This window comes from Corylus avellana, chromosome ca2 (assembly GCF_901000735.1).
Source record: "Corylus avellana chromosome ca2, CavTom2PMs-1.0".
Lineage (NCBI taxonomy): Eukaryota > Viridiplantae > Streptophyta > Magnoliopsida > Fagales > Betulaceae > Corylus > Corylus avellana.
Window position 1 is genome coordinate 25,186,003 of NC_081542.1, and position 25,670 is coordinate 25,211,672.

At 37.1% G+C, this 25,670-nt stretch overlaps 3 protein-coding genes, 1 non-coding gene and 1 pseudogene across 5 annotated transcripts; 2 read left to right on the forward strand and 3 right to left on the reverse strand.

Annotated features, from left to right (window-relative positions):
* Window positions 1-2,040: 2,040 nt before the first annotated feature.
* On the forward strand, window positions 2,041-3,284 carry LOC132172229 (uncharacterized). Its single transcript, XM_059583691.1, has 2 exons — window positions 2,041-2,282; window positions 2,396-3,284. The coding sequence occupies exons 1-2, from the start codon at window positions 2,232-2,234 to the stop codon at window positions 3,032-3,034; spliced, it is 690 nt and encodes a 229-aa protein (XP_059439674.1). The 5' UTR covers window positions 2,041-2,231; the 3' UTR covers window positions 3,035-3,284.
* A 248-nt stretch (window positions 3,285-3,532) lies between these two features.
* On the reverse strand, window positions 3,533-7,482 carry LOC132171355 (LRR receptor-like serine/threonine-protein kinase FLS2; annotated as a pseudogene).
* A 5,894-nt stretch (window positions 7,483-13,376) lies between these two features.
* On the reverse strand, window positions 13,377-17,472 carry LOC132171559 (LRR receptor-like serine/threonine-protein kinase FLS2). Of its 2 annotated transcripts, XM_059582911.1 has the most exons (3): window positions 17,040-17,471; window positions 14,091-16,832; window positions 13,377-13,943 (listed from the first exon to the last, which is right to left on the reverse strand). In XM_059582911.1, the coding sequence occupies exons 1-3, from the start codon at window positions 17,266-17,268 to the stop codon at window positions 13,600-13,602; spliced, it is 3,315 nt and encodes a 1,104-aa protein (XP_059438894.1). In that variant the 5' UTR covers window positions 17,269-17,471; the 3' UTR covers window positions 13,377-13,599. The 2 variants fall into 2 exon arrangements, with proteins under 2 accessions (XP_059438894.1, XP_059438893.1); XM_059582910.1 differs by having other exon boundaries at window positions 14,091-17,472.
* Window positions 17,473-17,965: 493 nt separating this feature from the next.
* Window positions 17,966-18,045, reverse strand: TRNAL-UAG (transfer RNA leucine (anticodon UAG)). Its single transcript has one exon. It is a non-coding gene; the product is annotated as a tRNA-Leu (tRNA).
* A 3,045-nt stretch (window positions 18,046-21,090) lies between these two features.
* Window positions 21,091-24,306, forward strand: LOC132169413 (F-box protein CPR1-like). Its single transcript, XM_059580448.1, has 3 exons — window positions 21,091-21,114; window positions 23,220-23,915; window positions 24,034-24,306. Exons 1-3 carry the CDS (start codon window positions 21,091-21,093, stop codon window positions 24,304-24,306), a joined length of 993 nt encoding a protein of 330 aa, XP_059436431.1.
* Window positions 24,307-25,670: the final 1,364 nt, after the last annotated feature.

Consider the following 25,670-nt stretch of genomic DNA (forward strand, 5'->3'; position numbering starts at 1 on the left):
CCAAAAAAAAATATTTTTTAGTTTTATATATTTATATTTTTTTTACAGGGAGGGGCTGATTATGCATGTAACGCTATAGATATATATATTTTTTGTTGGTAGCGGATATATAATTTGAGTATTGTAAATATTATACTTTTATTTGTTATTTGGAGAGAATCTAACCCTTGGACATGGTCAAGTTCAGCCACTTGTCCATAGTGGATTTGGATAAAAATTATCCTATTTTTATAATTCTTTTATTTGCCAAAAAGATGTTTTACCTATTTTTGCAGAGAGTACCAGCAAACGTTATTTATTGAATAATCATGTCTACTTTCACAGTATGGGAACGTAGCTCAATTGGTAGAGCCTTCACTGATGCTTTGTGAAAGGAACGGGGATCGATACCTTGCGTTTCAATGTTTTTTTATTTTGCTTGTTTTATTTTTGAAGAAAAAACAAATGAGACTTTTGAATAAAAAAATAAAGAAGTATTTTTGATGAGTTTCACTAATTCAGTCGTCAACGTTTGTAACTCATCGTTGGAGATGTGGCTGGCTTGTCGTCAGCGGTGCTCAGCGTTGTGGTCTTTGTTGCTGGCCGTTGGTGAGGGGAGAGGGAAGAGAGATGAAATGGGGGAAGAGACCGAGATGAAAACAAGGAGGAGAGAACGATGAAATGGGCGAAGAGAGAACACTATACAATTTTTTTTTTTTTTTTAAAAAAGAAAAAAATATTTTTTAGTTTTATATATTTATATATATTTTTTTATTAAGAGCAACACGTGTCACCATTTCGTTAGTGCTGATGTGGCAACTAACGGAATTTGTCAATTTTTTTAACGGAATTTGACTACAGAGACTAAATTGTTTTTTTGGCATACCCAAAAGACTTCTGGAGTTCATTTTGATACAACAAGGAACTTTTTGTAATTTAGGCCAACAACAAGGAGGGGCTGATTATGCATTTATCCCAATATATATATATATATATATTTGTTGGTAGCGGATATATAATTTGATTAATGTAAATATTATATTTTTATTTGTTATTCGGAGAGAATCTAATAGTTGGACATGGTCAAGTTCAGCCACCTGTCCCTAGTGGATTTGGATAAAAATCATCATATTTTTATAATTCTTTTATTTGCTAAAAAGAACTTTTACCTATTTTTGCAAAGAGGACTAGCAAATATTATTTATTGAGTAATCATGTCTACTTTCACAGCATGGGAATGTAGTTCAATTGGTAGAGCCTTTGCCAGTGTTTGGTTGAAGGAACACGGATCGATACCTCGTGTTTCCATTTTTTTTTTTGAAGAAAAAATAAATGAAACTTTTGAATATAAAAAATAAAGAACTATTTTTGATGAGTTTCAATGATTCAGTCGTCAGCGGTTGTAAGTCATCGTCGGAGATGTGGTTGGCTCATAGTCAGCGTTGCTTAGCGTTGTGATCTTTGTTGCCGGCCGTCGGTGAGGGGAGAGAGAAGAGAGATGAAATGAGGGAGGAGACCGAGATGAAAACGGGGAGGAGTGATGAGTTTCAATGATTCAGTCGTCAGCGGTTGTAAGTCATCGTCGGAGATGTGGTTGGCTCATAGTCAGCGTTGCTTAGCGTTGTGATCTTTGTTGCCGGCCGTCGGTGAGGGGAGAGAGAAGAGAGATGAAATGAGGGAGGAGACCGAGATGAAAACGGGGAGGAGAGAACGATGAAATGGGGGAAGAGAAAACACTATACAGTTTTATTTTTTTATTTTTTAAATAAAAAAATATTTTTTAGTTTTTTTTTTTTTTACTTTTATATATTTATATTTTTTTTATTAAGAACAACGTGTGTCATCATTTCATTAGTGCTGAAGTGGCAACTAACAGAATCTGCTTAATTTTTTAACCGAATTTGACTATTGGGATTATATTATTTTTTTGGCATATATATATATATATATATTTTTGTATTTTTGGTAGAGGATTGGTAGAGCCTTCACCGGTGCTTGGGTGAAAGGAACGCGGATCGATACCTCGCGTTTCCATGTCTTGTTTTTTCCCGGAATCTTCCTATCCGGGCAATGGCCTTGAAATCCAGGATTTAACAGGAAGGTTGAATATGATTATTCTTAACGGAACATATTTTTTTTGTAAATTAGCTCAAATTTGACTGAAAATAGTATTTAAGGAGCCCATTTTGAATACTCTTATATAACCCACAATCATCGTAATCAATCGATACTGAAAAAAATAAAATAAAAAAATGCGACCACCACCTTCTCTTCACTCCAATTTCTTCTCCTCTCTCAAGCAGGTAAATCGTACCCACCCCTCTCTGTATCTCTTTCTTTCTTTCTCATTTGTTTTGTAAATACATATATTCTCAGTTTTGCTGCTTTTGCTTTGCATTGGTTTCACAATTCACAGGTTGAGAAGAGATTGAAATTAGAAGAACCATCACAACCCCACACCCTCTTACCACACCCACTACCAGAGACTGAAGACTTGTCAACAGAATCTCTAGGCTCACCCATATACCTCCACTTTGACCAATCCGCTTCCCACACCTCAACCCTCCAAGGCAACAGTGAACCCCCTCAAGCATTCCTCTCAAGTTCCCCACAAACCCAACTTCAACCCGACGGCCTAGACCACCCCAAAACCGTAGTTGAAACTGAAAACGACGCCGTTGACGATATCCAACGGTTAATACAGCTCTTGGATTTATCAGATTGTGAGGAGAAAGAAGAAGAGGCAGAGAGGGAGAGAGGAGGTTTGGGTGATGGCAGTGGTGGAAATTCTTGTGATTGGGAAGATGGGTTTTATGCAAAGATTGTTGGGTTTAAGGGCCCAAAGTGTAGAAAGGAAGTGGAGAGGTTGGAGGGGTGGATTGAGTATTTTATGAATGGGTGTGGCGTGGAGGAGAGGAGGGAGCCTTTGAGATTGGCATATTTGCTTTTGGGTAAGGCTGCTTTTGTTTCTGAGGGTGCTGATTGTGGCGTTGGAGGCCTGGAGTTCCCTTCAAGTATAGTGGAATTTTTGCAGAATGATCCTCCTAAGACCTAAGAAGTAAGGAACCCCATGTTTCATATTTTCCCTTTTGTACCCTTTAATGCAATTTTAGTTTCAGAATTTTTATAAAAATTGTGAGCACTTTCGATATGAAAATGATCAGCTTGTTTAGGAGGAATTCAACTCTTATGGTGATTGTTGAATTTTGGATCAGGACATGTTATGCAAGTATTTTTTTTCCTTGTTTGTTTTGTTCATAAGATGATGCTACATATAAATTCATTTGGCCTTATATACCACTGATGCAAACTTTACTTGTATAGATTTATATATCAGGTTACTCAGCCAGGAGGTTAATTCTGCAAATAATTGTTGTGTAAATCTCTTTTAAGCAATTTGGTGTTCAACAATTGATTTCTAGAAACTTTTCTTTAATCAAGTTTTGCATTATTTTTTCTCTTATTATCTTCATTCCAATTTCTTTGGTAAAAACAAAAAATAATTTTCGTCTTTATGTTACGGCACAACACTTTTTCAAACCAAAAACAAAAAAATGCTCCCAAAACAAATTAACAAACATACCCAATTGCCTTTTTCTAGAGTGCTTCTTCAATTTTCATGCCCTTTCCGAGAAACCCTCAAAATGTTGATGCACACAAAACTTTGTAAAACGAAATGGAAAAACAATAAGTGAGAATTTGATTGTCACTGCGAAACATTGTTCAGGGTTTCCAACAAAATCAAACTATTTCATAGATCAAGTTATGATGCCAATATAGGCACACTGGCCCACAATCAATTTAGTCTGCAGACTTTTTCCCTTCTCGACGACAGCATCAAAGTATGGCTATAACTCATTACCATAATCTTCGCTGAGGGAAAATATAGCATGAGTTTGGTACTATATGCGCTTGCTTAGCTTCAAAAGTACAGACAACACTTCATCTGTGTCGGGTCGATCCTCACGATTTGGGTGGGTGCAAAACAATGCTAGTTTTAGTAGCTCTTCCAATACTTCTTCATGCTTCTTGGAGATATTCAGCACCAGCATAGGGTCCAGAATTTGAGGAAGACTGTTCATTCCATTTGCAAGAGCTTTCTCCACAAGTTGACGCAAACTGGTAGGCAGCCCATCTTTTTGATCTGTGAGTCCTGTTGGCCTTCGTTTCGATAGAAACTCCATGACTATTGTACCAAAGCTGAATATGTCCACTTTTGTTGTGATTTTCGTCATATATGCAAACTCTGATAAGAGAACAAACATGTTTTAGCACATTGAGGATGGACAAATGGCAAAGAAAAAGTGAAAATTCGACAGACAGTAAGACAGCAAGAATTATGTGAGATAAACTTGATAACTGAGAAGGGCTAGTAATGAGTTACCTGGTGCCGAGAAGCCAATAGTGCCTTCAAATGCTGATGATGCTGAAAGGCTGCTTCCATCTTGAAGATGAACACCAAGTATTCGAGCTGTTCCAAAGTCACTCACATGAGCCACCCAGTCTTCATCCAGAAGGATGTTAGAAGGCTTCATGTCACAATGAACAATGGGGAAACCATATCCAGAATGCAAGTACTCCAACCCAGTTGCAATGGAAATGAAAATTTTGAGTCTCTCAGACAATGTCCACCTTGACTGGTCCACCTCGGGGTCATGTATAATGCTATCCAAGTTCCCATTCTCCATGTATTCCAGAACTAAAGCCTTCAGTTTTCTACTCTCCCAAGCATACCCAAGAACCTTCACCAAATTCCTATGCCTCAGTTGTTTCAGGGTGTTGATCTCTCGATTAAAGCACTTATCAGACTCTTCAGAGAACTGATGCAAATTCAACTATTTTACAGCTACGGTCCCCCCATCTTCCAGTAGGCCCTTATACACGGTGCTCAAACTGCTGGCACCGATAATGTTGTCTTTGCTGAAGAAACCTGTAGCATTTTCTAGTTTGTTTGGTTCAAACCTCTTGAGGGTCAATGCCGGCAGAGTGTAATCGGATTCAGGATGCTCAACCCCTTCTGATTTACGTAACTTGGTACGCTGGTGAAGGATAATACTTACTAACACTAGCAATAGAAGTACAAAAATAGATCCAAGTACCAGAAAAACCAACACCTTGTTCCTGGATAGCTGATGTGAACTCTTTTTGCTGCAGGGCCTGAGGAATTCAGTTCCACATAGATCTGGGTTGCCCAACAAATTAGATGAGTTCATGTGTCTAAATATGCCTGACTCTGGAACATGCCCTTCAAGTTGATTGAAAGAAAGGTTGAGACGTTTCAAGGTGGAAAGATTGGAAAAGCTCTCAGGGATAATGCCCTTCAACTGATTCTGAGAAAGATCAAGGGAGCTAAGCCGCTTCAGACTTGCTAGTTCTTCAGGGAGCCCACCATCTAAATTGTTCCTTGAAAGATTCAAGAGAGAAAGCATATCCATTTGAGTAAGAGCTTCAGCTGGAATTGGACCAGAAAGTTTGTTCCCTGACAGATCAAGAGAGAACAAATTTCTGCAGCCGCCAAGCGTTTCAGGAATGATCCCCGTAAGATTATTGTTTGAGATGTCAATCTCCTGTACCATTTCTAACATGCCGAGCTCATCTGGAACAGTTCCAGCCAAGAAATTGTATGAGAAGCTCAGATATATCTGCATGCTTTTCATACTTACGACCACAAATGCAGGTATTGATCACGTGAGATTGTTGTGGGAGAGATCCAAGGTCATCAGCTGAATAAGATGCCCCATGCTTCTTGTAATGGACCCGTTAAGCATGTTACCATGGAGGTCTAAATGTGAAAGTTGCTTGAGTTTTGATACTCCATCTGGAATTGGACCCTTGAACCTATTGTGTTGCAACGCGAGCTCACTGAGCTGTTTCAGTTCAGATACTTCCTCAGGTATTGCACTCTCTAGAGCATTGTCATTCAGGTACAGCCCTTGGAGTAGAGAAAGTTTAGATAATTCTGATGGAACATGGCCTGAAAGACTATTTTTACCAAGTGATAAGGAGATAAGTTGGGTCAAATTGCCAATCTCAGGAGGAATTGGTCCTACGAATGAATTTGTATGGGCTCGCAAAATCTGGAGACTGGAAAGTTTTCCAATACCAGGCTTTAGCACTCCACTAAAACTGTTCTGTGACAAGTCTAAAGTACGAAGATTCGAGCAATTGAAGAGGACGTCTGGGATTTCTCCTAAAATTTTATTGGATGCAAGAAATAGGAAAGTAAGATTTCGCAACTGCCCCAAACCCTGAGGAATTCTGCCTGTTAATCTGTTAAATGATAAGCTTATGGTTAGAAGATGGGTGCAATTGGTGATGCTAGCGGGAATGGATTCCTCGAGAAGGTTGGCGTTCATGGTTAGGTTCTCCAGTTTGTAAAGCAAACTAATATCTGATGGAAGCTTCCCTGTGAGGAGTTTGAAGCTCATTGACAACTGAGTTAGATTTGTCAAGTCTGTCAAGGACGAGGGAATCTCCCCGGTGAACTTATTTGAATGTAGGGTCAAAACTTCTAATGATCTCAATGATCCTAGCTCAGAGGGTACTGTTCCAGTTAACTCATTCCTTGACAGTCCTAGATGGGTTAATGATTTCAATTGGAACAAGGCAGCGGGAATGGTAGAATTTAACCTATTCTTGAACAACTGCAACTGTTTTAGGTTAACTAAGTTTCCAAGCTCAAAGGGAATGCTTCCAGTGAACTGATTGCTGTTTAGTTCAAGATATACAAGCTTGTTACAGCGACCTAGTTCTGAGGGTATTCTCCCAACTAGCGAATTCTCATACAAGATAAGATACTCTAAATTTGACAAGTTCCCTACGTGTCGAGGTATTGCTCCAGAGAGTTGGTTTTTACTCAGGTCTAAAGCTTGCAAAGATTCCAACCTACCAATGGACACAGGTATAGAACCTGCCAAATTGTTCCCATGCACTATCAAAAGTTGAAGGTTAGCTAAATTGCCTATGTTTGTTGGGACTCTGCCTGTGAGATTGTTATAAACGATACCAAATTGTAACAATGATGTGCAGTTGCAAATGCTTTCAGGGATGCTTCCACTTAAAGAGTTATCACCTAAATCTAGTGCCAGCAGTTTTTTGAGGTTTCCTAGTTCTGTTGGAATTGGACCGGAAAGAGAATTTTCATAAAGAGTCAGCTCAGTGAGCTGAGAGCAAAGTCCCAGCTGAGCCGGAATGCGGCCAGTGAACGAGTTGAAACTTAAATCAAGAACCCGGAGGCTTGAAAGGTTTCCAAGAAACGGTGTAATTACACCTTTGAGCTGCTTGTCAACCAGAGAAATCGAAATGACATTTGATAAAGGGTCACAAGAAATACCAGACCAGTTGCAGTGGTGGTTCCTGTCTGTCCAATTTGCAAGTGCTCCAAAAGGGCCATCTGTGGTGGAATTATTGAAAGCCTTCAAGGCCTCAATCTGAACTTCTAAGCACGATTCTTCTGATAGAGCAGACTATGACTACAATCAAACTGACTCTTTTAGCTACCATTGTTGTAGAAATGCCAGACACTGGTGGCTGTGCTGCTGAATTGAATGGTGCATTTTATAAACAAAATCCTACCAATAATTTATCATATCAGGGAATAAAAATTTGCTTTTTTTAATCATAACAAGAAATCTTAATTTGACTTGAGGTCAAAAAGGACTTTGAGGTCATGACAGAAAACTCTATATATCATGTGAAAGACAAGTAATGATATAAGGAGAGTTAGAGTCATCCCAAATGTGACGTGTCATTTAAAATTACTAATAGATTAAAATTCAATAATGATCTTCTCAAATTGAATGGTGATTTTAAATGTCACATCACATTTGGATGACTTTAGGAAAACTCTAATCCTTCTTATATTATTACTCGTGAAAGATACATGTTTTTTAATAGAATTAACAGAATCCCTTTACTGTTAAATCCTTCTGCACTAACGTCAAAAATTCATTCTGTGTGTTTGAGAAAGTCCAAGAGTCTCTTTCTTCCTCATCTGTTCATCTTTCTTCTCTTTCTTTAACACATAGCAAACCTAGATTTATCTCTCTTTCTTTGACTGAGAATTTAATCTCAACAAAAGCGTTTTCTACCAAAATGACTACTTTAGTTGAATTGTTCAAATAAATCTCCTGTAACTTGCTCTCCAACGGTCCCTTAAACCCCCGCCATCACATAACTGTCCCTAACCCCACCACAAAACCTGGTATTTACGAGAGAAATTTGTTTGGAACTTAGTGTCGGGTAGGCTATAATTACATTTTAAGAATGTTAGATGTTGTTCTGGTCATACGTGGATATTATTTTATAAAAAAGTAAAAAGTTAGGAATTGGTCCCATCAGTTCTTTATTTTTGTCACCCAATTTTTAAAAAATAATATTCACTTAGAACTAGAAGAACACTTAGCATTTTTTTTTTTTGACATGTCCACATAAGGGAAGGGAGATAGGGGATTCGAACTAGTGACCTCCGCTTCATTAGGTGTGGTTCACAGCCGATTGAGTTATCCCTTGGAGACAACATTTTTTTTTTTTTTTTTGCCTTGGAGGCATTGTCAATTTTTTAGTAATTTGGAAAATATTATTATAATTGAAAGGTTGAGGAGACATTATTAATTGAGTGGTAGTTTGATTAAAGTATGTAAATTTTTTCCTTAAAAATATCTCTCATATCTTAAAAGACACGAGTTAATTTATTAAATTCGACTGGAGGAAATTTCCTCCTGCCCAATTGGCAATCCAAATGCCTTCCTACCCGCACACCAATACGTAAATACAAAGTCCTCGTCTTTGCCCCAGAATTAATGCTATTCACCGGTTGATTAATGTAGCACGAAAAGATGTGGGAACTGGGAAGTCTATCACTTTCTTTCTGTGGCGTGGTCGACGCGGTTTTGACCAATCTAGCATAAACAAGTTGCAATTTATATATATTTTTTTTATTATTTTTTTTTTAAGGAAAAAGTTCACATACCCGCTCAAACTATTACTTAATTGATAATATTTCTTTCAAACTTTTAATTGCGACAATATCTTCCTAAACTATCAAAAAATTGATAATGTCTCCCTTAAGACTAACAAAAAGATAAAAATGATCATAATTTTTTTTTTTTTTAAAAAAAAAAAAGAAGAAAATGAGAAAATTTTAAATTTTCACATCCTAGTTTATATTTTGTATTTAAAAAAAAGTTGTTTTAATTTGTTTTATTATTTTATTAAGGGTATTTTGTCATTGATTGTCAATTTTTTGGTAGTTTGAAGGGGACATTGTCGCAATTGAGTGTTTGGAAAGAATATTGTTAATTAGATAGCAGTTTGAGGGGGGTATGTGGACTTTCTCATTTTTTTTTATTCAAAAGAGCAGGCAGAGGAAGCAAACTGTAGCTATTTTACCTGTACATGACCAAAGTAATATCTACTCACGGGGACCGTACAAGAAGGGCCTATACGGTGAGAACTGCATGTGTTCCCTTAAGTTCGATTGAACCATAACTTGACTCAGTCCTATTAGAACATCAATGAACTCAAGGCGACTAATACTAACAGGATTCGGAATTCCTAGTTCGAGAATTAATCTCTCGGTCTAACAAATATTGTAATTGACAGCTAAAGAGATTGGTTGGCTTTTGAGTTGTGCTATGGGTAAGAATAACAATCAGGAGGGTTGGCTGCTGCGGTATTTAAAATTTTACTAGGAGTAATGTTAAAAGGAAGACATGCATATACATTTTCAAAATTAATGTGATTTTTAAAATTACCATTTGATTAAAATCTAATAGTAATATATCACAAATCCAACGATAATTTTAAAAGTCATATAAATTTTGAGAGGACATGAGAATGTCATTTAACATTACTCCTCAAAGAAAGACAAACAATTGAAATTAAGGACTTCGTTTGATTGTTAATTGTCTTGCTAGGCCTTGTGCTTAGATCAACGTTTATAAAGAAAATTTTTGCAGAATGATCCTCCTAAGACCTAAGCAGTAAGGACCCTCATGTTTCATATTTTCCCTTTTGTACCCTATAATGCAATTTTAGTTTCAGAATTTGTATAAAAATTGTGAGCACTTTCGATATGAAAATGATCAGCTTGTTTTGGAGGAATTCAACTCTTATGGTGATTGTTGAATTTTGGATCAGGACATGTTATGCAAGTATTTTTTTTCCTTGTTTGTTTTGTTCATAAGATGATGCTACATATAAATTCATTTGGCCTTATATACCACTGATGCAAACTTTACTTTGTATAGATTTATATATCAGGTTACTCAGCCAGGAGGTTAATTCTGCAAATAATTGTTGCGTAAATCTCTTTTAAGCAATCTGGTGTTCAACAATTGATTTCTAGAAACTTTTCTTTAATCAAGTTTTCTATTATTTTTTCTCTTATTATCATGATTCCAATATCTTTGGTAAAAACAAAAAATAATTTTGGTCTTTATGTTATGTCCTAACACTTTTTCAAACCAAAAACAAAAAAATGCTCCCAAAACACATTAATAAACATACCCAATTGTGTTTTTTCTCTTATTATTCAGATTCTGCCCCTATGTGGCGGTGTCATGATATGTCATTAAGATATTATAGGTTTTATATTTTAGGGATAAATGCATAATCAATCCTTGTAGTTGGCCTAAATTACAAAACACTCTATGTGGTATCAAAATGAACTTAGAGTTCTTTGGGGTATGCCAAAAAAACAATTTAGTTCCTGTAGTCAAATTTCGTTAAAAAATTTAACAGATTCCGTTAGTTGCCATGTAAACACCAATAAAATCGTGACACGTGTTGCTCTTAATAAAAAAGAATATAAATATATTAAACATATAAAATTGTTTTTTTAAAAAAAAAAAAGAAAAAAGAAGCAAAGGGGTGGCTGCCCAACCAGTTCAATTTCCTTAACTCTTCTTATCCTCTCACCTTTGTTAAAGAAGAAAAGAAGTGGGTTTAATTCATCCAAAAAAAGTGGTTCTAGTTCGTGGCAATATATGAGAATTGATGAGCTTCACTGCTTCAGTTGTCAGCGGTTGTAACTCGTCATTGGAGATGTGGCTGGCTTGTCGTTAGCGGTGCTCGGCATCATGGTCTTTGTTGCCGGCCGTCGGTGAGGGGAGAGGGAAGAGAGATGAAATGGGGGAAGAGACAGAGATGAAAACGGGGAGGAGAGAACGATGAAATGGGGGAGGAGAGAACACTATACAGTTTTTTTTTTAAAAAAAATATTTTTTTGTTTATATATATATATATATATATATATTTTATTAAGAGCAACACTTGTCACCATTTCATTAGTGCTGATGTGACAACTAACGAAATCTGTCAAATTTTTGAACCGAATTTAGCTACCGGGACTAAATCGTTTTTTTGACATATTCAAAAGACCTCTGTGTTCATTTTAAAACCATAAGAAACTTTTTGTGATTTAGGCCAACCACAAAGAAGGACTTATTATGCATTTATCCCCATATATATATATATATATATATATTTGGTTGGTAGTGGATATATAATTTGAGTAATGTAAATATTATATTTTTATTTGTTATTTGGAGAGAATCTAACCCTTGGACATGGTCAAGTTCAGCCACCTGTCCATAGTGGATTTGAATGATTTCTTTTATTTGCCAAAAAAAGCTTTTACCTATCTTTGCAGAGAGTACCAGCAAATGTTATTTCAAAAATAATCATGTCCATTTTCACTGCATGGGAACGTAGCTCAATTGGTAGAGCCTTCGCCAGTGCTGAGCGAAAGGAACGAGGATCGATACCTCGCGTTTCCATGTTTTGTTTTTTCCCCGGAATCTTCCCATCCGGGCAATGGCCTTGAAACCCAGGATTTAACAGGCCGGTTGAATATGATTATTCTTAACGGAACATATTTTTCTTGTAAATTAGCTCAAATTTGAATGAAAATAGTATTTAAGGAGCCCATTTTGAATACTCTTATATAACCCACAATCATCGTAATCAATCGATACTGAAAAAAAAAAATATATGCGACCACCACCTTCTCTTCACTCCAATTTTTTCTCTTCTCTCAAGCAGGTAAATCGTACCCACCCCTCTCTGTATCTCTTTCTTTCTTTCTCATTTGCTTTGTAAATACATATATTCTCAGTTTTGCTGCTTTTGCTTTGCATTGGTTTCCCAATTCACAGGTTGAGAAGAGATTGAAATTAGAAGAACCATCACAACCCCACACCCTCTCACCACACCCACTACCAGAGACTGAAGACTTGTCAACAAAATCTCTAGGCTCACCAATATACCTCCACTTTGACCAATCCGCTTCCCACACCTCAACCCTCCAAGACAACAGTGAACCCCCTCAAGCATTCCTCTCAAGTTCCCCACAAACCCAACTTCAATCCGACGGCCTAGACCACCCCAAAACCGTAGTTGAAGCTGAAAACGACGCAGTTGACGATATCCAACGGTTAATGCAGCTCTTGGGTTTATCAGATTGTGAGGAGAAAGAAGAAGAGGCAGAGAGGGAGAGAGGTGGTTTGGGTGATGGCAGTGGTGGAAATTCTTGTGATTGGGAAGATGGGTTTTATGCAAAGATTGTTGGGTTTAAGGGCCCAAAGTGTAGAAAGGAAGTGGAGAGGTTGGAGGGGTGGATTGAGTATTTTATGAATGGGTGTGGCGTGGAGGAGAGGAGGGAGCCTTTGAGATTGGCATATTTGCTTTTGGGTAAGGCTGCTTTTGTTTCTGAGGGTGCTGATTGTGGCGTTGGAGGCCTGGAGTTCCCTTCAAGTATAGAGGAATTTTTGCAGAATGATCCTCCTAAGACCTAAGAAGTAAGGAACCCCATGTTTCATATTTTCCCTTTTGTACCCTTTAATGCAATTTTAGTTTCAGAATTTGTATTAAAATTGTGAGCACTTTCGATATGAAAATGATCAGCTTGTTTTGGAGGAATTCAACTCTTATGGTGATTGTTGAATTTTGGATCAGGACATGTTATGCAAGTATTTTTTTTTTCCTTGTTTGTTTTGTTAATAAGATGATGCTACATATAAATTCATTTGGCCTTATATACCACTGATGCAAACTTTACTTGTATAGATTTATATATCAGGTTACTCAGCCAGGAGGTTAATTCTGCAAATAATTGTTGTGTAAATCTCTTTTAAGCAATTTGGTGTTCAACAATTGATTTCTAGAAACTTTTCTTTAATCAAGTTTTGCATTATTTTTTCTCTTATTATCTTCATTCCAATTTCTTTGGTAAAAATAAAAAATAATTTTCGCCTTTATGTTACGTTGTATCACTTTTTCAAACCAAAAAGAAAAAATGCTCCCAAAACACATTCACAAACATACCCAATTGCCTTTTTCTAGAGTGCTTCTTCAATTTTCGCCTTGATGCACACAAAACTTTGTAAAACGAAATGGAAAAACAATAAGGGAGAATTTGATTGTCACTGCCAAGCATACTTCAGGGTTTCCAACAAAATCAAACTATTTCATAGATTAAGTTATGATGCCAATATAGGCACACTGGCCCACGATCAATTTAGTCTGCAGACTTTTTCCCTTCCCGATGACAGCATCAAAGTATGGCTATAACTCATTACCATAATCTTCACTGAGGGAAAATATAGCATGAATTTGGTACTATATGCGCTTGCTTAGCTTCAAAAGTACAGACAACACTTCATCTATGTCAGGTCGATCCTCAGGATTTGGGTGGGTGCAAAACAATGCTAGTTTTAGTAGCTCTTCCAATACTTCTTCATGCTTCTCGGAGATATTCAGCACCAGCATAGGGTCCAGAATTTGAGGAAGACCGTTCGTTCCATTTGCAAGAGCTTTCTCCACAAGTTGACGCAAACTGGTAGGCAGCCCATCTTTTTGATCTGTGAGTCCTGTTGGCCTTCGTTTCGATAGAAACTCCATGACTATTGTACCAAAGCTGAATATGTCTACTTTTGTTGTGATTTTCGTCATATACGCAAACTCTGATAAGAGAACAAACAAGTTTTAGTATATTGACGACTGACAAATGGCAAAGAAAAAGTGAAAATTCCAGAGACAGTAAGGATAATCTGACAGCAAGAATTATGTGAGATAAACTTGATAACTGAGAAGGGCAAGTAATGAGTTACCTGGTGCCAAGTAGCCAATAGTGCCTTCAAATGCTGATGATGCTGAAAGGCTGCTTCCATCTTGAAGATGAACTCCAAGTATTCGAGCTGTTCCAAAGTCACTCACATGAGCTACCCAGTCTTCATCCAGAAGGATGTTAGAAGGCTTCATGTCACAATGAACAATGGGGAAACCATATCCAGAATGCAAGTACTCCAACCCAGTTGCAATGGAAATGAAAACTTTGAGTCTCTCAGACAATGTCCACCTTGACTGGTCCACCTCGGGGTCATGTATAACGCTATCCAAGTTCCCATTCTCCATGTATTCCAGAACTAAAGCCTTCAGTTTTCTACTCTCCCAAGCATACCCAAGGACCTTCACCAAATTCCTATGCCTCAGTTGTTTCAGGGTGTTGATCTCTCGATTAAAGCACTTATCAGACTCTTCAGAGAACTGATGTAAATTCAACTTTTTTACAGCTACGGTCCGCCCATCTTCCAGTAGGCCCTTATAAACGGTGCTCAAACTGCTGGCACCGATAATGTTGTCTTTGCTGAAGAAACCTGTAGCATTTTCTAGTTCGTTTGGTTCAAACCTCTTGAGGGTCAATGCCGGCAGAGTGTAATCTGATTCAGGATGCTCAACCCCTTCTGATTTACGTAACTTGGTGCGCCGGTGAAGGATTATACTTACTAACACTAGCAATAGAAGTACAAAAATAGATCCAAGTACCAGAAGAACCAACACCGTCTTCTTGGATAGCTGATGTGAACTCTTTTTGCTGCAGGGCCTGAGGAATTCAGTTCCACATAGATCTGGATTGCCCAACAAATTAGATGAGTTCATGTGTCTAAATATGCCTGACTCTGGAACATGCCCTTCAAGTTGATTGAAAGAAAGGTTGAGACGTTTCAAGGTGGAAAGATTGGAAAAGCTCTCAGGGATAATGCCCTTCAACTGATTCTGAGAAAGATCAAGGGAGCTAAGCCGCTTCAGACTTGCTAGTTCTTCAGGGAGCCCACCATCTAACTTGTTCCTTGAAAGATTCAAGAGAGAAAGCATATCCATTCGAGGAAGTGCTTCAGCTGGAATTGGACCAGAGAGTTTGTTCCCTGACAGATCAAGAGAGAACAAATTTCTGCAGCCGCCAAGCGTTTCAGGAATGATCCCCGTAAGATTATTGTTTGAGATGTCAATCTCCTGTACCATTGCTAACATGCCGAGCTCATCTGGAACAGTTCCAGCCAAGAAATTGTATGAGAAGTTCAGATATATCTGCATGCTTTTCATACTTGCGACCACAGATGCAGGAATCGATCCCGTGAGATGGTTGTGGGAGAGATCCAAGGTCATCAGCTGAATAAGATGGCCCATGCTTCTTGCAATGGACCCGTTAAGCATGTTACCATGAAGGTCTAAATATGAAAGCTGCTCGAGTTTTGAAACTCCATCTGGAATTGGACCCTTGAACCTATTGTGTTGCAACGCGAGCTCGTTTAGCTGTTTCAGCTCAGATAATTCCTCAGGTATTGAACCCTCTAGAGCATTGTCATCCAGGTACAGCCCTTGGAGTAGAGAAAGTTTAGATATTTCTGATGGAATAAGGCCTGAAAGACTATTTGTACCAAGTGATAAGGAGATAAGTTGACTCAAATTGCCAATCTCAGGTGGGATTGGCCCTACGAATGAATTTGTATGGGCTCGCAAAATCTGGAGACTGGAAAGTTTTCCAATACCAGGCTTTAGCACTCCACTAAAACTGTTCTGAGACAAGTCTAAAGTACGAAGATTCGAGCAATTGAAGAGGTCGTCTGGGATTTCTCCTAAAATTTTATTGGATGCAAGAAATAGGAAAGTAAGATTTCGCAACTGCCCCAAACCCTGAGGAATTCTGCCTGTTAATCTGTTAAATGATAAGCTTATGGTTAGAAGATGGGTGAAATTGGTGATGCTAGCTGGAATGGATCCCTCGAGAAGGTTGTTGTTCATGGTTAGGTTCTCCAGTTTGTAAAGGGATCCTATATCTGATGGAAGCTTCCCTGTGAGGAAATTGAAGCTCATAGACAACCGAGTTAGATTTGTCAAGTCTGTCAAGGACGAAGGAATCTCCCCGGTGAACTTATTTGAATGTAGGGTCAAAGCTTCTAATGATCTCAGTGATCCTAGCTCAGAGGGTACTGTTCCAGTTAACTCATTCTCTGAAAGTCCTAGATGGGTTAATGATTTCAATTGGAACAAGGCGGCGGGAATGGTAGAATTTAACCTATTCTTGTACAACTGCAACTTTTCTAGGTGAACTAAGTTTCCAAGCTCAAAGGGAATGCCTCCAGTGAACTGATTGCTGTTTAGTTCAAGATATACAAGCTTGTTACAGCGACCTAGTTCTGAGGGTATTCTCCCAACTAGCGAATTCTCATACAAGATAAGATACTCTAAATTTGACAAGTTCCCTATCTGTCGAGGTATTGCTCCAGAGAGTTGGTTTTCACTTAGTTGTAAAGCTTGCAAAGATTCCAACCTCCCAATGGACACTGGTATAGAACCTACCAAATTGTTCCCATACAACACCAAAAGTTGAAGGTTAGCTAAATTGCCTATGTTTGATGGGACTCTGCCTGTGAGATTGTTATAAACGATACCAAATTGTAACAATGATGTGCAGTTGCAAATGCTTTCAGGGATGCTTCCACTTAAAGAGTTATCACCTAAATCTAGTGCCAGCAGATTTTTGAGGTTTCCTAGTTCTGTTGGAATTGGACCTGAAAGAGAATTTTCATAAAGAATCAGCTCAGTGAGCTGAGAGCAAAGTCCCAGCTGAGCCGGAATGTGGCCGGTGAACGAGTTCAAAGTTAAATCAAGAACCTGGAGGCTTGAAAGGTTTCCAAGAAACGGTGTAATTACACCTTTGAGCTGCTTATCAACCAGAGAAATCGAAATGACATTTGATAAAGAGTCGCAAGAAATACCAGACCAGTTGCAGTGGTGGTTCCTGTCTGTCCAATTTGCAAGTGCTCCAAAAGGGTCATCTGTGATGGAATTGTTGAAAGCCTTCAAGGCGTCAATCTGAACTTCTAAGCTCGATTCTTCTGATAGAACAGTAACTACAATAGAGCAGACTATGACTACAATCAAACTGACTCGTTTAGATACCATTGCTGTGGAAATGCCAGACACTGATAGGCTATTGATATGCATGCTGCTGTATTGAATTCTTCATTTATAAGCAAAATCATTCCATTCCAATAATTGATCTTGTCAGGGAAGAAAAATTCGATTCTTTGAATCATAACAAGTAAACTAAATTTGACTTTGAAGCCATCCCATTATGACTTCAATGTCACAAAGCCTACAAACATATCCAAAAACCTACAACATGCAAGTAAAATCCAAATGCTTGCCTACTCACACCAACAGCTACATAAAAACAAAAAGCCATGTACCTAAGTTCACATAAACTTGTCTTTTGCGCCAATATTCAATGTTTTCTGTAGATGGAACCAGTGAGTAATGTAGTGTAAAATGGTTTGGGAAAGAGTTAAATTAAACTAAAATTAAGATTTGCAAACATGGGTCGGCTACAAGTTGTGTAGAAGTACACAGATTTTGGAAATCTAGCACTGTAGCTTTCTGTGGGGTTGTGGACGCGGCTTTGACCAAGCAGCCGCAACACATGGACAAGTTGCCATTGATGGCGCAAAGAGATTGGCTGGTTTTTGAGTTGAGCCAAAAAAAAGGGTGTGGGCAAAAGGATGAGAGAGAATCTGCCCACTGTTCATTGAAGGTGGTGACCTTCAATAATTGAAGGTGCAAAAAGGGAAGTTTTTTGGTTGCTTGAGGGTGACCTTCGAAAGGAAGAATATGTGTTACTTAAAAAGGTTTACAGAAAGCAAGTTGACAGCTGTGGGATTTGAACCCACGCCCTTTCGGACCAGAGCCTAAATCTGGCGCCTTAGACCACTCGGCCAAACTGTCACATGAAAACTATAATTCTAAGATTATAATATAACACCGGTAATCAATACTACACTACCATGCATCAACCTTAATTATAGTAAAGATTAGTCAATATCCTCTAATTAAGGCTCCAATTATGAGAATATATATATATATTAGAAAAAAAATTCTACATACTTCCTACAAGTTACCATCCATTTGACAATATCTTCTCCAAATTTTCAATTGCGACAATGTCCCCTCAAATTACCAAAAAATTAACGTCCCACAAGGCTAGCAAAAAAGATAAAACTAACCCTACATTTTTTTCAATGAAACAAAAATAGTCCCAAAAAATAAAATAAAAAGAACAAAAAACAAAAAAATTAATTTTTTTTAGGGAAAAATACACTTTACCCCCATTCAATGTTTCAATTTTTACAATGCACCTCCCAAAGTTTAAAATTCTTTCAATTTGACCCCAGTGTTTTAATTTTTACAATAAACCCCCAAAGTTTAAAATTTTTTCAATTGAACATGTCCTCCCAACTGAGAACTGTTTTTGGCTCATCAAACAAGAACTTGTCTAAGCTCCCATTGGCAATAAAATCATATACAAGAAGAAGATCGCCTCCTTTGTGACACCAACCCATTAACTGAACCAAGTTCTGGTGGCATTACAAAAAACAGGATGGTTACTGACGTGGCAAACAATAACAGAATTTTGCCACGTCAGTAATTATTGACGTGCCAAAAGTGGCACGTCAACAATTTTTTTTTGACGTGTTGAATATGATACGTCAATATTTATTGAAGTGTTACATTCAACATGTCAGGATTTCCTAACGTGTCAATATTTGACACGCTAATAAATATTGATGTGTCATTTTGACACGTCAATATTTCTTAAACGTCAGAAATTTCTGACGTGCTAGTTTAGCACGTCAGTATTTCTTATTTATTTATTTATTTTTTTTATATCAGGTTTATTTATATTTCTGACGTGCTAAAACTAGCACGTCAGTATTTCTTAATGTTTTTTTTTTTCTTTTTAATATCAGGTTTATATATATATTTCTGACGTGCTAGTTTTAGCACGTCAAAAAAAAAAATAAAAAAAAAGCGAGACATTTAACTTTAATTTTCCCTCTTTTATTATTTATTCTTTCCGCCGGATCTTCTTTTCTTATTTAATTACAGATCTTCTTTCCCTCTCTCAATCTCCCTCTTCTCTCTGCACGCAGCAAAAGCTCTTCTCTCTCAATCTCTCTACACGGCTACAGAGCTAGAAGAAAAGCAAAAGAAGAAGAAAAAGAAAAGGAGAAGAGAAGAAGAAGAAGAAAAAGAAAAGGAGATAAGAAGATTTTTTGGGTTTTTAAAGATTTTTTGGGTTTGGGTTTTTGAAAATGGAGGAAAGAAGAGAGAGAGAGAGAGTGAGAAAATGGAGAAGAGAAGAGAGGGAGAGAGCTAGGGGAGTAACGAAAATGGAGAAAAGAAGAGAAAATGGAGATAATGGAGAAAAGAAGAGAGGGAGAGAGCCAAGGGAGAGCTGGGGGGAGTAACGAAAATGGAGAAAATGGAGAAAAGAAGGGATCAGGGAGAGAGCTGGGGGTGAAAGGGCGTCCACGGTGGTGAAAATAATTTTAAAAATATATATTATTTTAATTGAAAAATAATTTAAATTAATAAATTTTTTAATTGAAAAAAAAAATCCAGAAAAAATTTTTAAAAAGAAAAATTATTATTTTTTAATAATTTTTAAATTATTGACTTGCCAATTTTGACATGTTAGAAAATTCTGACGTGTCACATCTGACATGTCAAAAATTTTTCAACATATTCGTTTTTTGTAGTGTGGTGAAGCTAGCCGATGCTAGCGATTTCAGAAATGAACTCAGACAGACCCTTGTTTGGAATCGTGCGAGATTCTCTTAACCGCAACTTCGGCCTTCGAATTTGGAAGCGTCCCTTTGTAAACTCGATTGAATCCGCCATGCCCGAGTAGCTCTTTGTCTTTGAAGCCATTGGTTGCTTTCTTCAGTTCTTCGTAAGAGTAATGATGCGGGCCTAGTTCGAGCTCCCAATCTTCGATTATGTCGACGTTCTTTATCTTTCTGAAGATGTAAATGGCAATGGCGATTGCAGCTAGTGCAAGAATAACCATTGCAACAGAAACTCCCACTGTTAGAGCTGTGTAGTTCTTCTTGGGCCCTGGTAGAGAAGGCAAAGAAGAGAGATCAAGGGCTAGATTGCCCGTTAATCTTGAAGCTTCTTCCCAAGAGGTGGTGTGAGCTAGCGAGCAAACCTGTTGAAGCAGAGAACCCGATGAACATAAATTCCCAGAGGATCGGTGAGAGATCTACAGGAAATGACAAGATTGGCTTTCTGGGTTTTGAAGAAGACGACGGACTCGAAGTCTTGGATAGTGTTGAATTCAACTGCGAAGAGATGGGTTGGGGGCATTTTGGGGAAGGCAGGCACATAAGTGATCACATGTGAGTCACGTGATCACATTTCCGTTAGAAAAGATGATAGCGATTAATGGATAGGCGGAATTGAAAAAATTTTAAACCTTGGAGAGTGCATTGTAAAAATTGAAACATTGATGGTCGAATTGAAAAAAAAATTTAAACTTTGGAGGTGTACATTATAATAATTGAAACATTGGGGGTCGAATTGAAAATTGGCTCAAACTTGGAGGGGGTTAAAGTATACTTTTCAACAAAAAAAAAAAAAAAAACAGAAAAATGTTTAAATTTTCAAAAATCATTAAATAACATTACTCTTAAATAGACAAATGTAAATCTAATATAATTGAACACCTTTTTTTGGGTAAGTAAACTAGGTTCACTCGTTCACATTTCCTTCAAATAAGACACATCGGCAGCTTTAATTTATTTTTTTACATTATCGTCTCTAACCTCTAGTTTTCACCACTATATATACCATGCGTGAAGACTAGTTGAAAATCATTTAGATTTCCCTTAGAAAGCCACCAAGCATAAATGTAATGTTGCTACTAATTATATGCCATTTTTTTTTTTAAACACAGAGTGTTGGTCAAAATCATTAATGATTTAGATAATGGTATGGATCTTAGCCTTCACTGTAAATCAAAGGATGATGATCTTGGTGTCCACACACTCAACATCTGGCTTCTAATATTCCAAAAGCATTATATGCACTAGTCCTGATTAAAATCGTAGATTCGAAAGGCACAACATTGATCTTTCTACTGAATTCTACAAAAATATAGTGTAGTCCCAAAAAAGTTTGGTTTAAAGTTGAACTTATAGAAGCCACATGTTTTGAGTGTGTGGAAACCAAGATCATCTTCTTTTGATTTGCAGTGAAGGCTAAGATTCATGCCATTATCCAAATCATTAATGATCCTGACTAGTACCCAGTGTTTATTTTTTTAAACCCTACTGAAACAATATTAAACCCAGTCATAGACATAAGTGTAGTAGGCCAAATGTTTATTGAGCTTGTGATTTGCTTTGAAAGAGCTAATGGGTTTACTAATTAAGTTCATTAGGCTTCATTGGAAATAAGAATTTGAACTTTTGGCTTAGTGATCGAATGTTTGAGCAAAAACCCTAGTGAAGAACGTTCGACCTTAAATCTAGCCACGAATGTTCGACTACACTCTATGATAATGGCTGGCTTAAATATGCATTTTTTTTTTTTTTTTTGAGATTAAATATGCATATTTTCTTTGGTAAAGAAAGCATTTTCATACCTTATTTTGTATCAATTCTTACATTTAAAACTTAAATGTGGAATATTGTTTAATCATTAAACTTGATTTTGAAGGGTTTATTTATGCAAAGAGCTGAAAAAAAGAGAGGAAATTGCCTTCCTTTCTCTTCCGTAGAAAATGTGTGGCTATTCTTTTCAAAAGAAATTCAAGGGATCGCTGATACTTTGTCTCGTTTGACTCTCCTCTGCCAACTGCAAACAAATGGACAAATTACAAAGGAAAATGAACGTGAGGCCACATTTTGGAATCAAATTGAGATATAAAAATCGCTAGGTCCTCAAATTGAAGGATTATAATTACCTTTTTGAAAATAACTTCAATCATGTCGTGGTGTGAACTGTGTTTTGCATCCTCGAATAGGAAACAGACACCTAAGTTTGAAACACCAAAAAATAATATAACTCTTTACATCAAATAATTTTCTTTCTCTTGAAAAAATACATCGTAAACAAAATACCAATTGAAAAATCCACCTGAGCTACTGTCTGGATTGGTTTTGGAGATTCTGGTATCGGGGCTCGAAGGTGGGTGAAGGGTGGTAGGTGGTGGGATTGATTTGAATGAAGGAGAAAGGGTTTTCATCTCTATTTTATTTGGTGTTTTTAGCTGATGTGTCAAATTTTTATTGAAGGCTGTAAAATAGAGTTTTACACCACATCCTTATAGAGTTTTACAAACCACTTCATGTGGTATAAAAAATAATTTATAGTCCCGGTAGGTGGCCTAAATTACAAATCACTCTCTATAGTATAAAAATTATGTTATAGATCATCAGAGTAGGCCAAAATAATAGTTTACTCACTGATTTGTAATTTAGGTCAACTGCAATGACCTATAAATTATTTTTGTACCATATAAAGTGATCTGTAATTTAGGCCAACCGAAAACCACAAAAACCATTTTTTTTTTAATTTTATTGCCATTGCCATTGCTTTCACCCAAAATAGGGATTGCCGTCCTACATAATTCCTTCTTGTCTTACCACGTAAATGAATATATCATTTATTCAATGTAGATCTCATTCTTGCTAGAAATAAATCGTAAAATCCATAAGCATTTTCTTGAATTTATAAGAAAGGCATACGAAAATCCTTAAAAAAAAAAAAAAAAAAAAAAAAAAAAAAAATTGAAGGAAGACTTTAATAATTTTCGTTTTACACGTGATGTGAGGTCAATTCAAATGCTAAAAATAACCTAATTTTCATTTTTTTTTTTTTAAAAAAAATATTATATAATTAATTTGAATAAGAAACCAATCTATCAGCCAAGGCCCACCTTACCCCAAGGCCTAGGAAAATCCATCAGCCCATTGTACGGACTTCACTCAACTTCAACCGCCAAAACTTGCAAAATGCCAAAATCTACAGAAGAATGACGACTATATTCCCCCCCAGAGCTCATCACCGAAATGCTTTCTCTACTGTTCGTCAAACCTCTACTGCGTTTTTAGTGCGTTTCGAAGTCATGGTTTGTCCTAATCAACGACCCAGATTTCATCGAGATTCACCTCAATCGCTCCATTAAGACCAACCGAGAACGCGCTCTCATTTCAGAAGCACACAAGGGCCTTACGCCGCAGACTTACTACTCGGTAAACTTTTCCGACAAGAAACGGTCCAGCAAGCCGGTGGAGATCTACCGGCCATTCAACCATCCAGGAGAAATGTTCAATAAAATTGTAGGCCATTGCAACGGCCTGGTTTGCCTCCATATCTGTTCCTTTTGTTGCTCCTTTGAAGAAATAAACAAATATCCCAATTATGAGATTGTGATTTGGAATCCATTGATCAGAAAATACAAAAAGTTACCCTTTAAGCCGATAGAAAATCCTGATGATTATGTGTTAAAAGTAGCATTTGGGTATGACCAAATCAACGACGACTACAAGGTTGTATGGATTTTGAAGCCCCGTCCACGGCTTGCCTCTGATCTTGCAAGTGTGGCCGAAGTTGGTCATCATGTATATAGTCTTAGAGGAAATTCTTGGAGAATGGTGGAAGACAAATGGCCTCACAAGGATTTGTATTTGCATATGCATTGCTCGGCTTCCTTGAACGGTGCTTTGCATTGGGTGGCTGGTCGGAGCGGGTTAACAAGTGCCATTGTCGCACTCGATCTCAACACTGAGAAATTTCGAATGCATGCGGTTCCGATTAAAATTAAACCGTTTTTCGAATACAACACACATTTGATGATCTTGGGAGGATGCCTGTGTGTTTGGGAGGCTAATTGTGAACAATTTTTTGGACATTTGGGTGATGAAGGAGTACGGGGTGGCGGCGAGCAATTGGACATGGCTTTATAGGTTGCCGCATAGTCCACAACAAACTCCTTCCTACTCCAAGCCTTTAGCCCTCTCAAACAATGGCGAAGAGGTTTTGATGCATGAGTATTCAGGGAAACTTTATTGGTATAACATAAAAAAGAAGAGAAGCAGGATTGTTGAGATTCAAAAAAGGAAAAGGATAGAAGAATCCGAGTTGAACTTTGTTGTTGTGGGAAGCCTCCTTCTCCTTGATGGGGAGCTTGACCATTGAGTTGATCAATATATGCACATGTGTTCTTCTATCATCTTTTTGGTTGACAAATGTTTTGGGCATTTTGATGTTTGTTAATTGATAGCAATTGTCGTGGGTGTTTCGAATTAGAGATTGGATGAATTTGGGGGTTTATTTGTTGGCCTTAATTTGATTTTCATTTGGGATATTGATAGAATGAATAGAAGGAATATATGGGCTAAAGTTTTTATTTTTATTTTTATTTATTTTGGTTGTAAAGTTTTGGGAGAGATTTTTGTATGCATTGGGTTTTGATATTTTTGTGGGAACATAGAAAGAACATAACACATTGTGGGATTTTTGTTACTTTTGCTGGCTCTCTCTGTTTGCTTTCTAAGAGAATTTTCAGTTCTGTTAGGAAGAATATCTTCAGGGAAACATCATGATTTTCTTGGGAATTTTTGGGTTGATTTGTTTTTGTGTTAAAGCTTTGTCAAGAATTCAGCCTGTAATTTTCTTGTTTTCCAACAAGTCAACGATCTTAGCCTTCACCGTAAATTGAAGGATGACGATCTTGATGTCCACTCAGTACTTAACATCTGGCTTTTACAAAGTTCAACTTTAGATCAAAATTTATGGGGACTACACTATAATTCTGTAGATTTCCATAGAAAGATCAATCTCGTGGTTTAAGACTCTACAATTTTAATAGGGACTCGTGCACAGAATGCTTTTTAAATATTAGAGCCAATGGTATATACATGTAAATGTCTTAAAATCATCCGATGTGATTTACAACATTACTCATTTACATATACCATTACGTCTAATATTCCAAGCATTATGTGCACTATTCCCGAACTAAAACCACAACATTGATTGTTCCATTGAATTTGACAAAAATATAGTGTAGTCCCAATAAAAATTGGTTTAAAGTTAAACTTGTAAAAGCCAAATGTTTTGAGTGTGTAGAAACCAAGATCATCTTCCTTTAAAAGCTAAGATCCACATCATTATCTAAATCATTAGTGATTCTTACTAATACTCAGTGTTTTGTTTTTTTTTTTATTAAAAAAAAAATCGTGTTGAAATCATATTAAACCTAGTCATAGGCAATAGAAGTGTAGTAAGCAGAGTGTCTATCAAGGTTGTGATTAGCTTTGGGAGGTGGGTTTGCTAAGTTTATTAGAGTTTGAAAAACGTTATGCCGACTCCATATCACAATTTTATGTGGAATTAACGGATATTTATCAAAGCAAACAATCACCAAAATATGAACAATCACACACAAGGATTTTTGTGACGAAAATGAATCCTTTTAGAAACCGATCTAAAAGTAAAACCTCTCCGGGGCAGCCAAACACAGGAAATCACTATCAAAAGATTATCTAAAGATTACAGAC

What these genes read in the sequence shown, in the direction of transcription:
- LOC132172229 (XM_059583691.1), top strand. Translation starts at nt 2,232, where the DNA reads ATGCGACCACCACCTTCTCTTCACTCCAATTTCTTCTCCTCTCTCAAG. An exon ending in TCTTCTCCTCTCTCAAGCAG is followed by an intron (nt 2,283 to 2,395) that starts GTAAATCGTACC and finishes CACAATTCACAG; the next exon opens with GTTGAGAAGAGATTGAAATT.
- LOC132169413 (XM_059580448.1), top strand. Translation starts at nt 21,091, where the DNA reads ATGGTATGGATCTTAGCCTTCACT. An exon ending in TATGGATCTTAGCCTTCACT is followed by an intron (nt 21,115 to 23,219) that starts GTAAATCAAAGG and finishes CTGCGTTTTTAG; the next exon opens with TGCGTTTCGAAGTCATGGTT. An exon ending in AGAAATTTCGAATGCATGCG is followed by an intron (nt 23,916 to 24,033) that starts GTTCCGATTAAA and finishes TGGGTGATGAAG; the next exon opens with GAGTACGGGGTGGCGGCGAG.
- LOC132171559 (XM_059582910.1), bottom strand. Translation starts at nt 17,268, where the DNA reads ATGCATATCAATAGCCTATCAGTGTCTGGCATTTCCACAGCAATGGTA. An exon ending in TATTGGCTACTTGGCACCAG is followed by an intron (nt 13,944 to 14,090) that starts GTAACTCATTAC and finishes TTCTCTTATCAG; the next exon opens with AGTTTGCGTATATGACGAAA.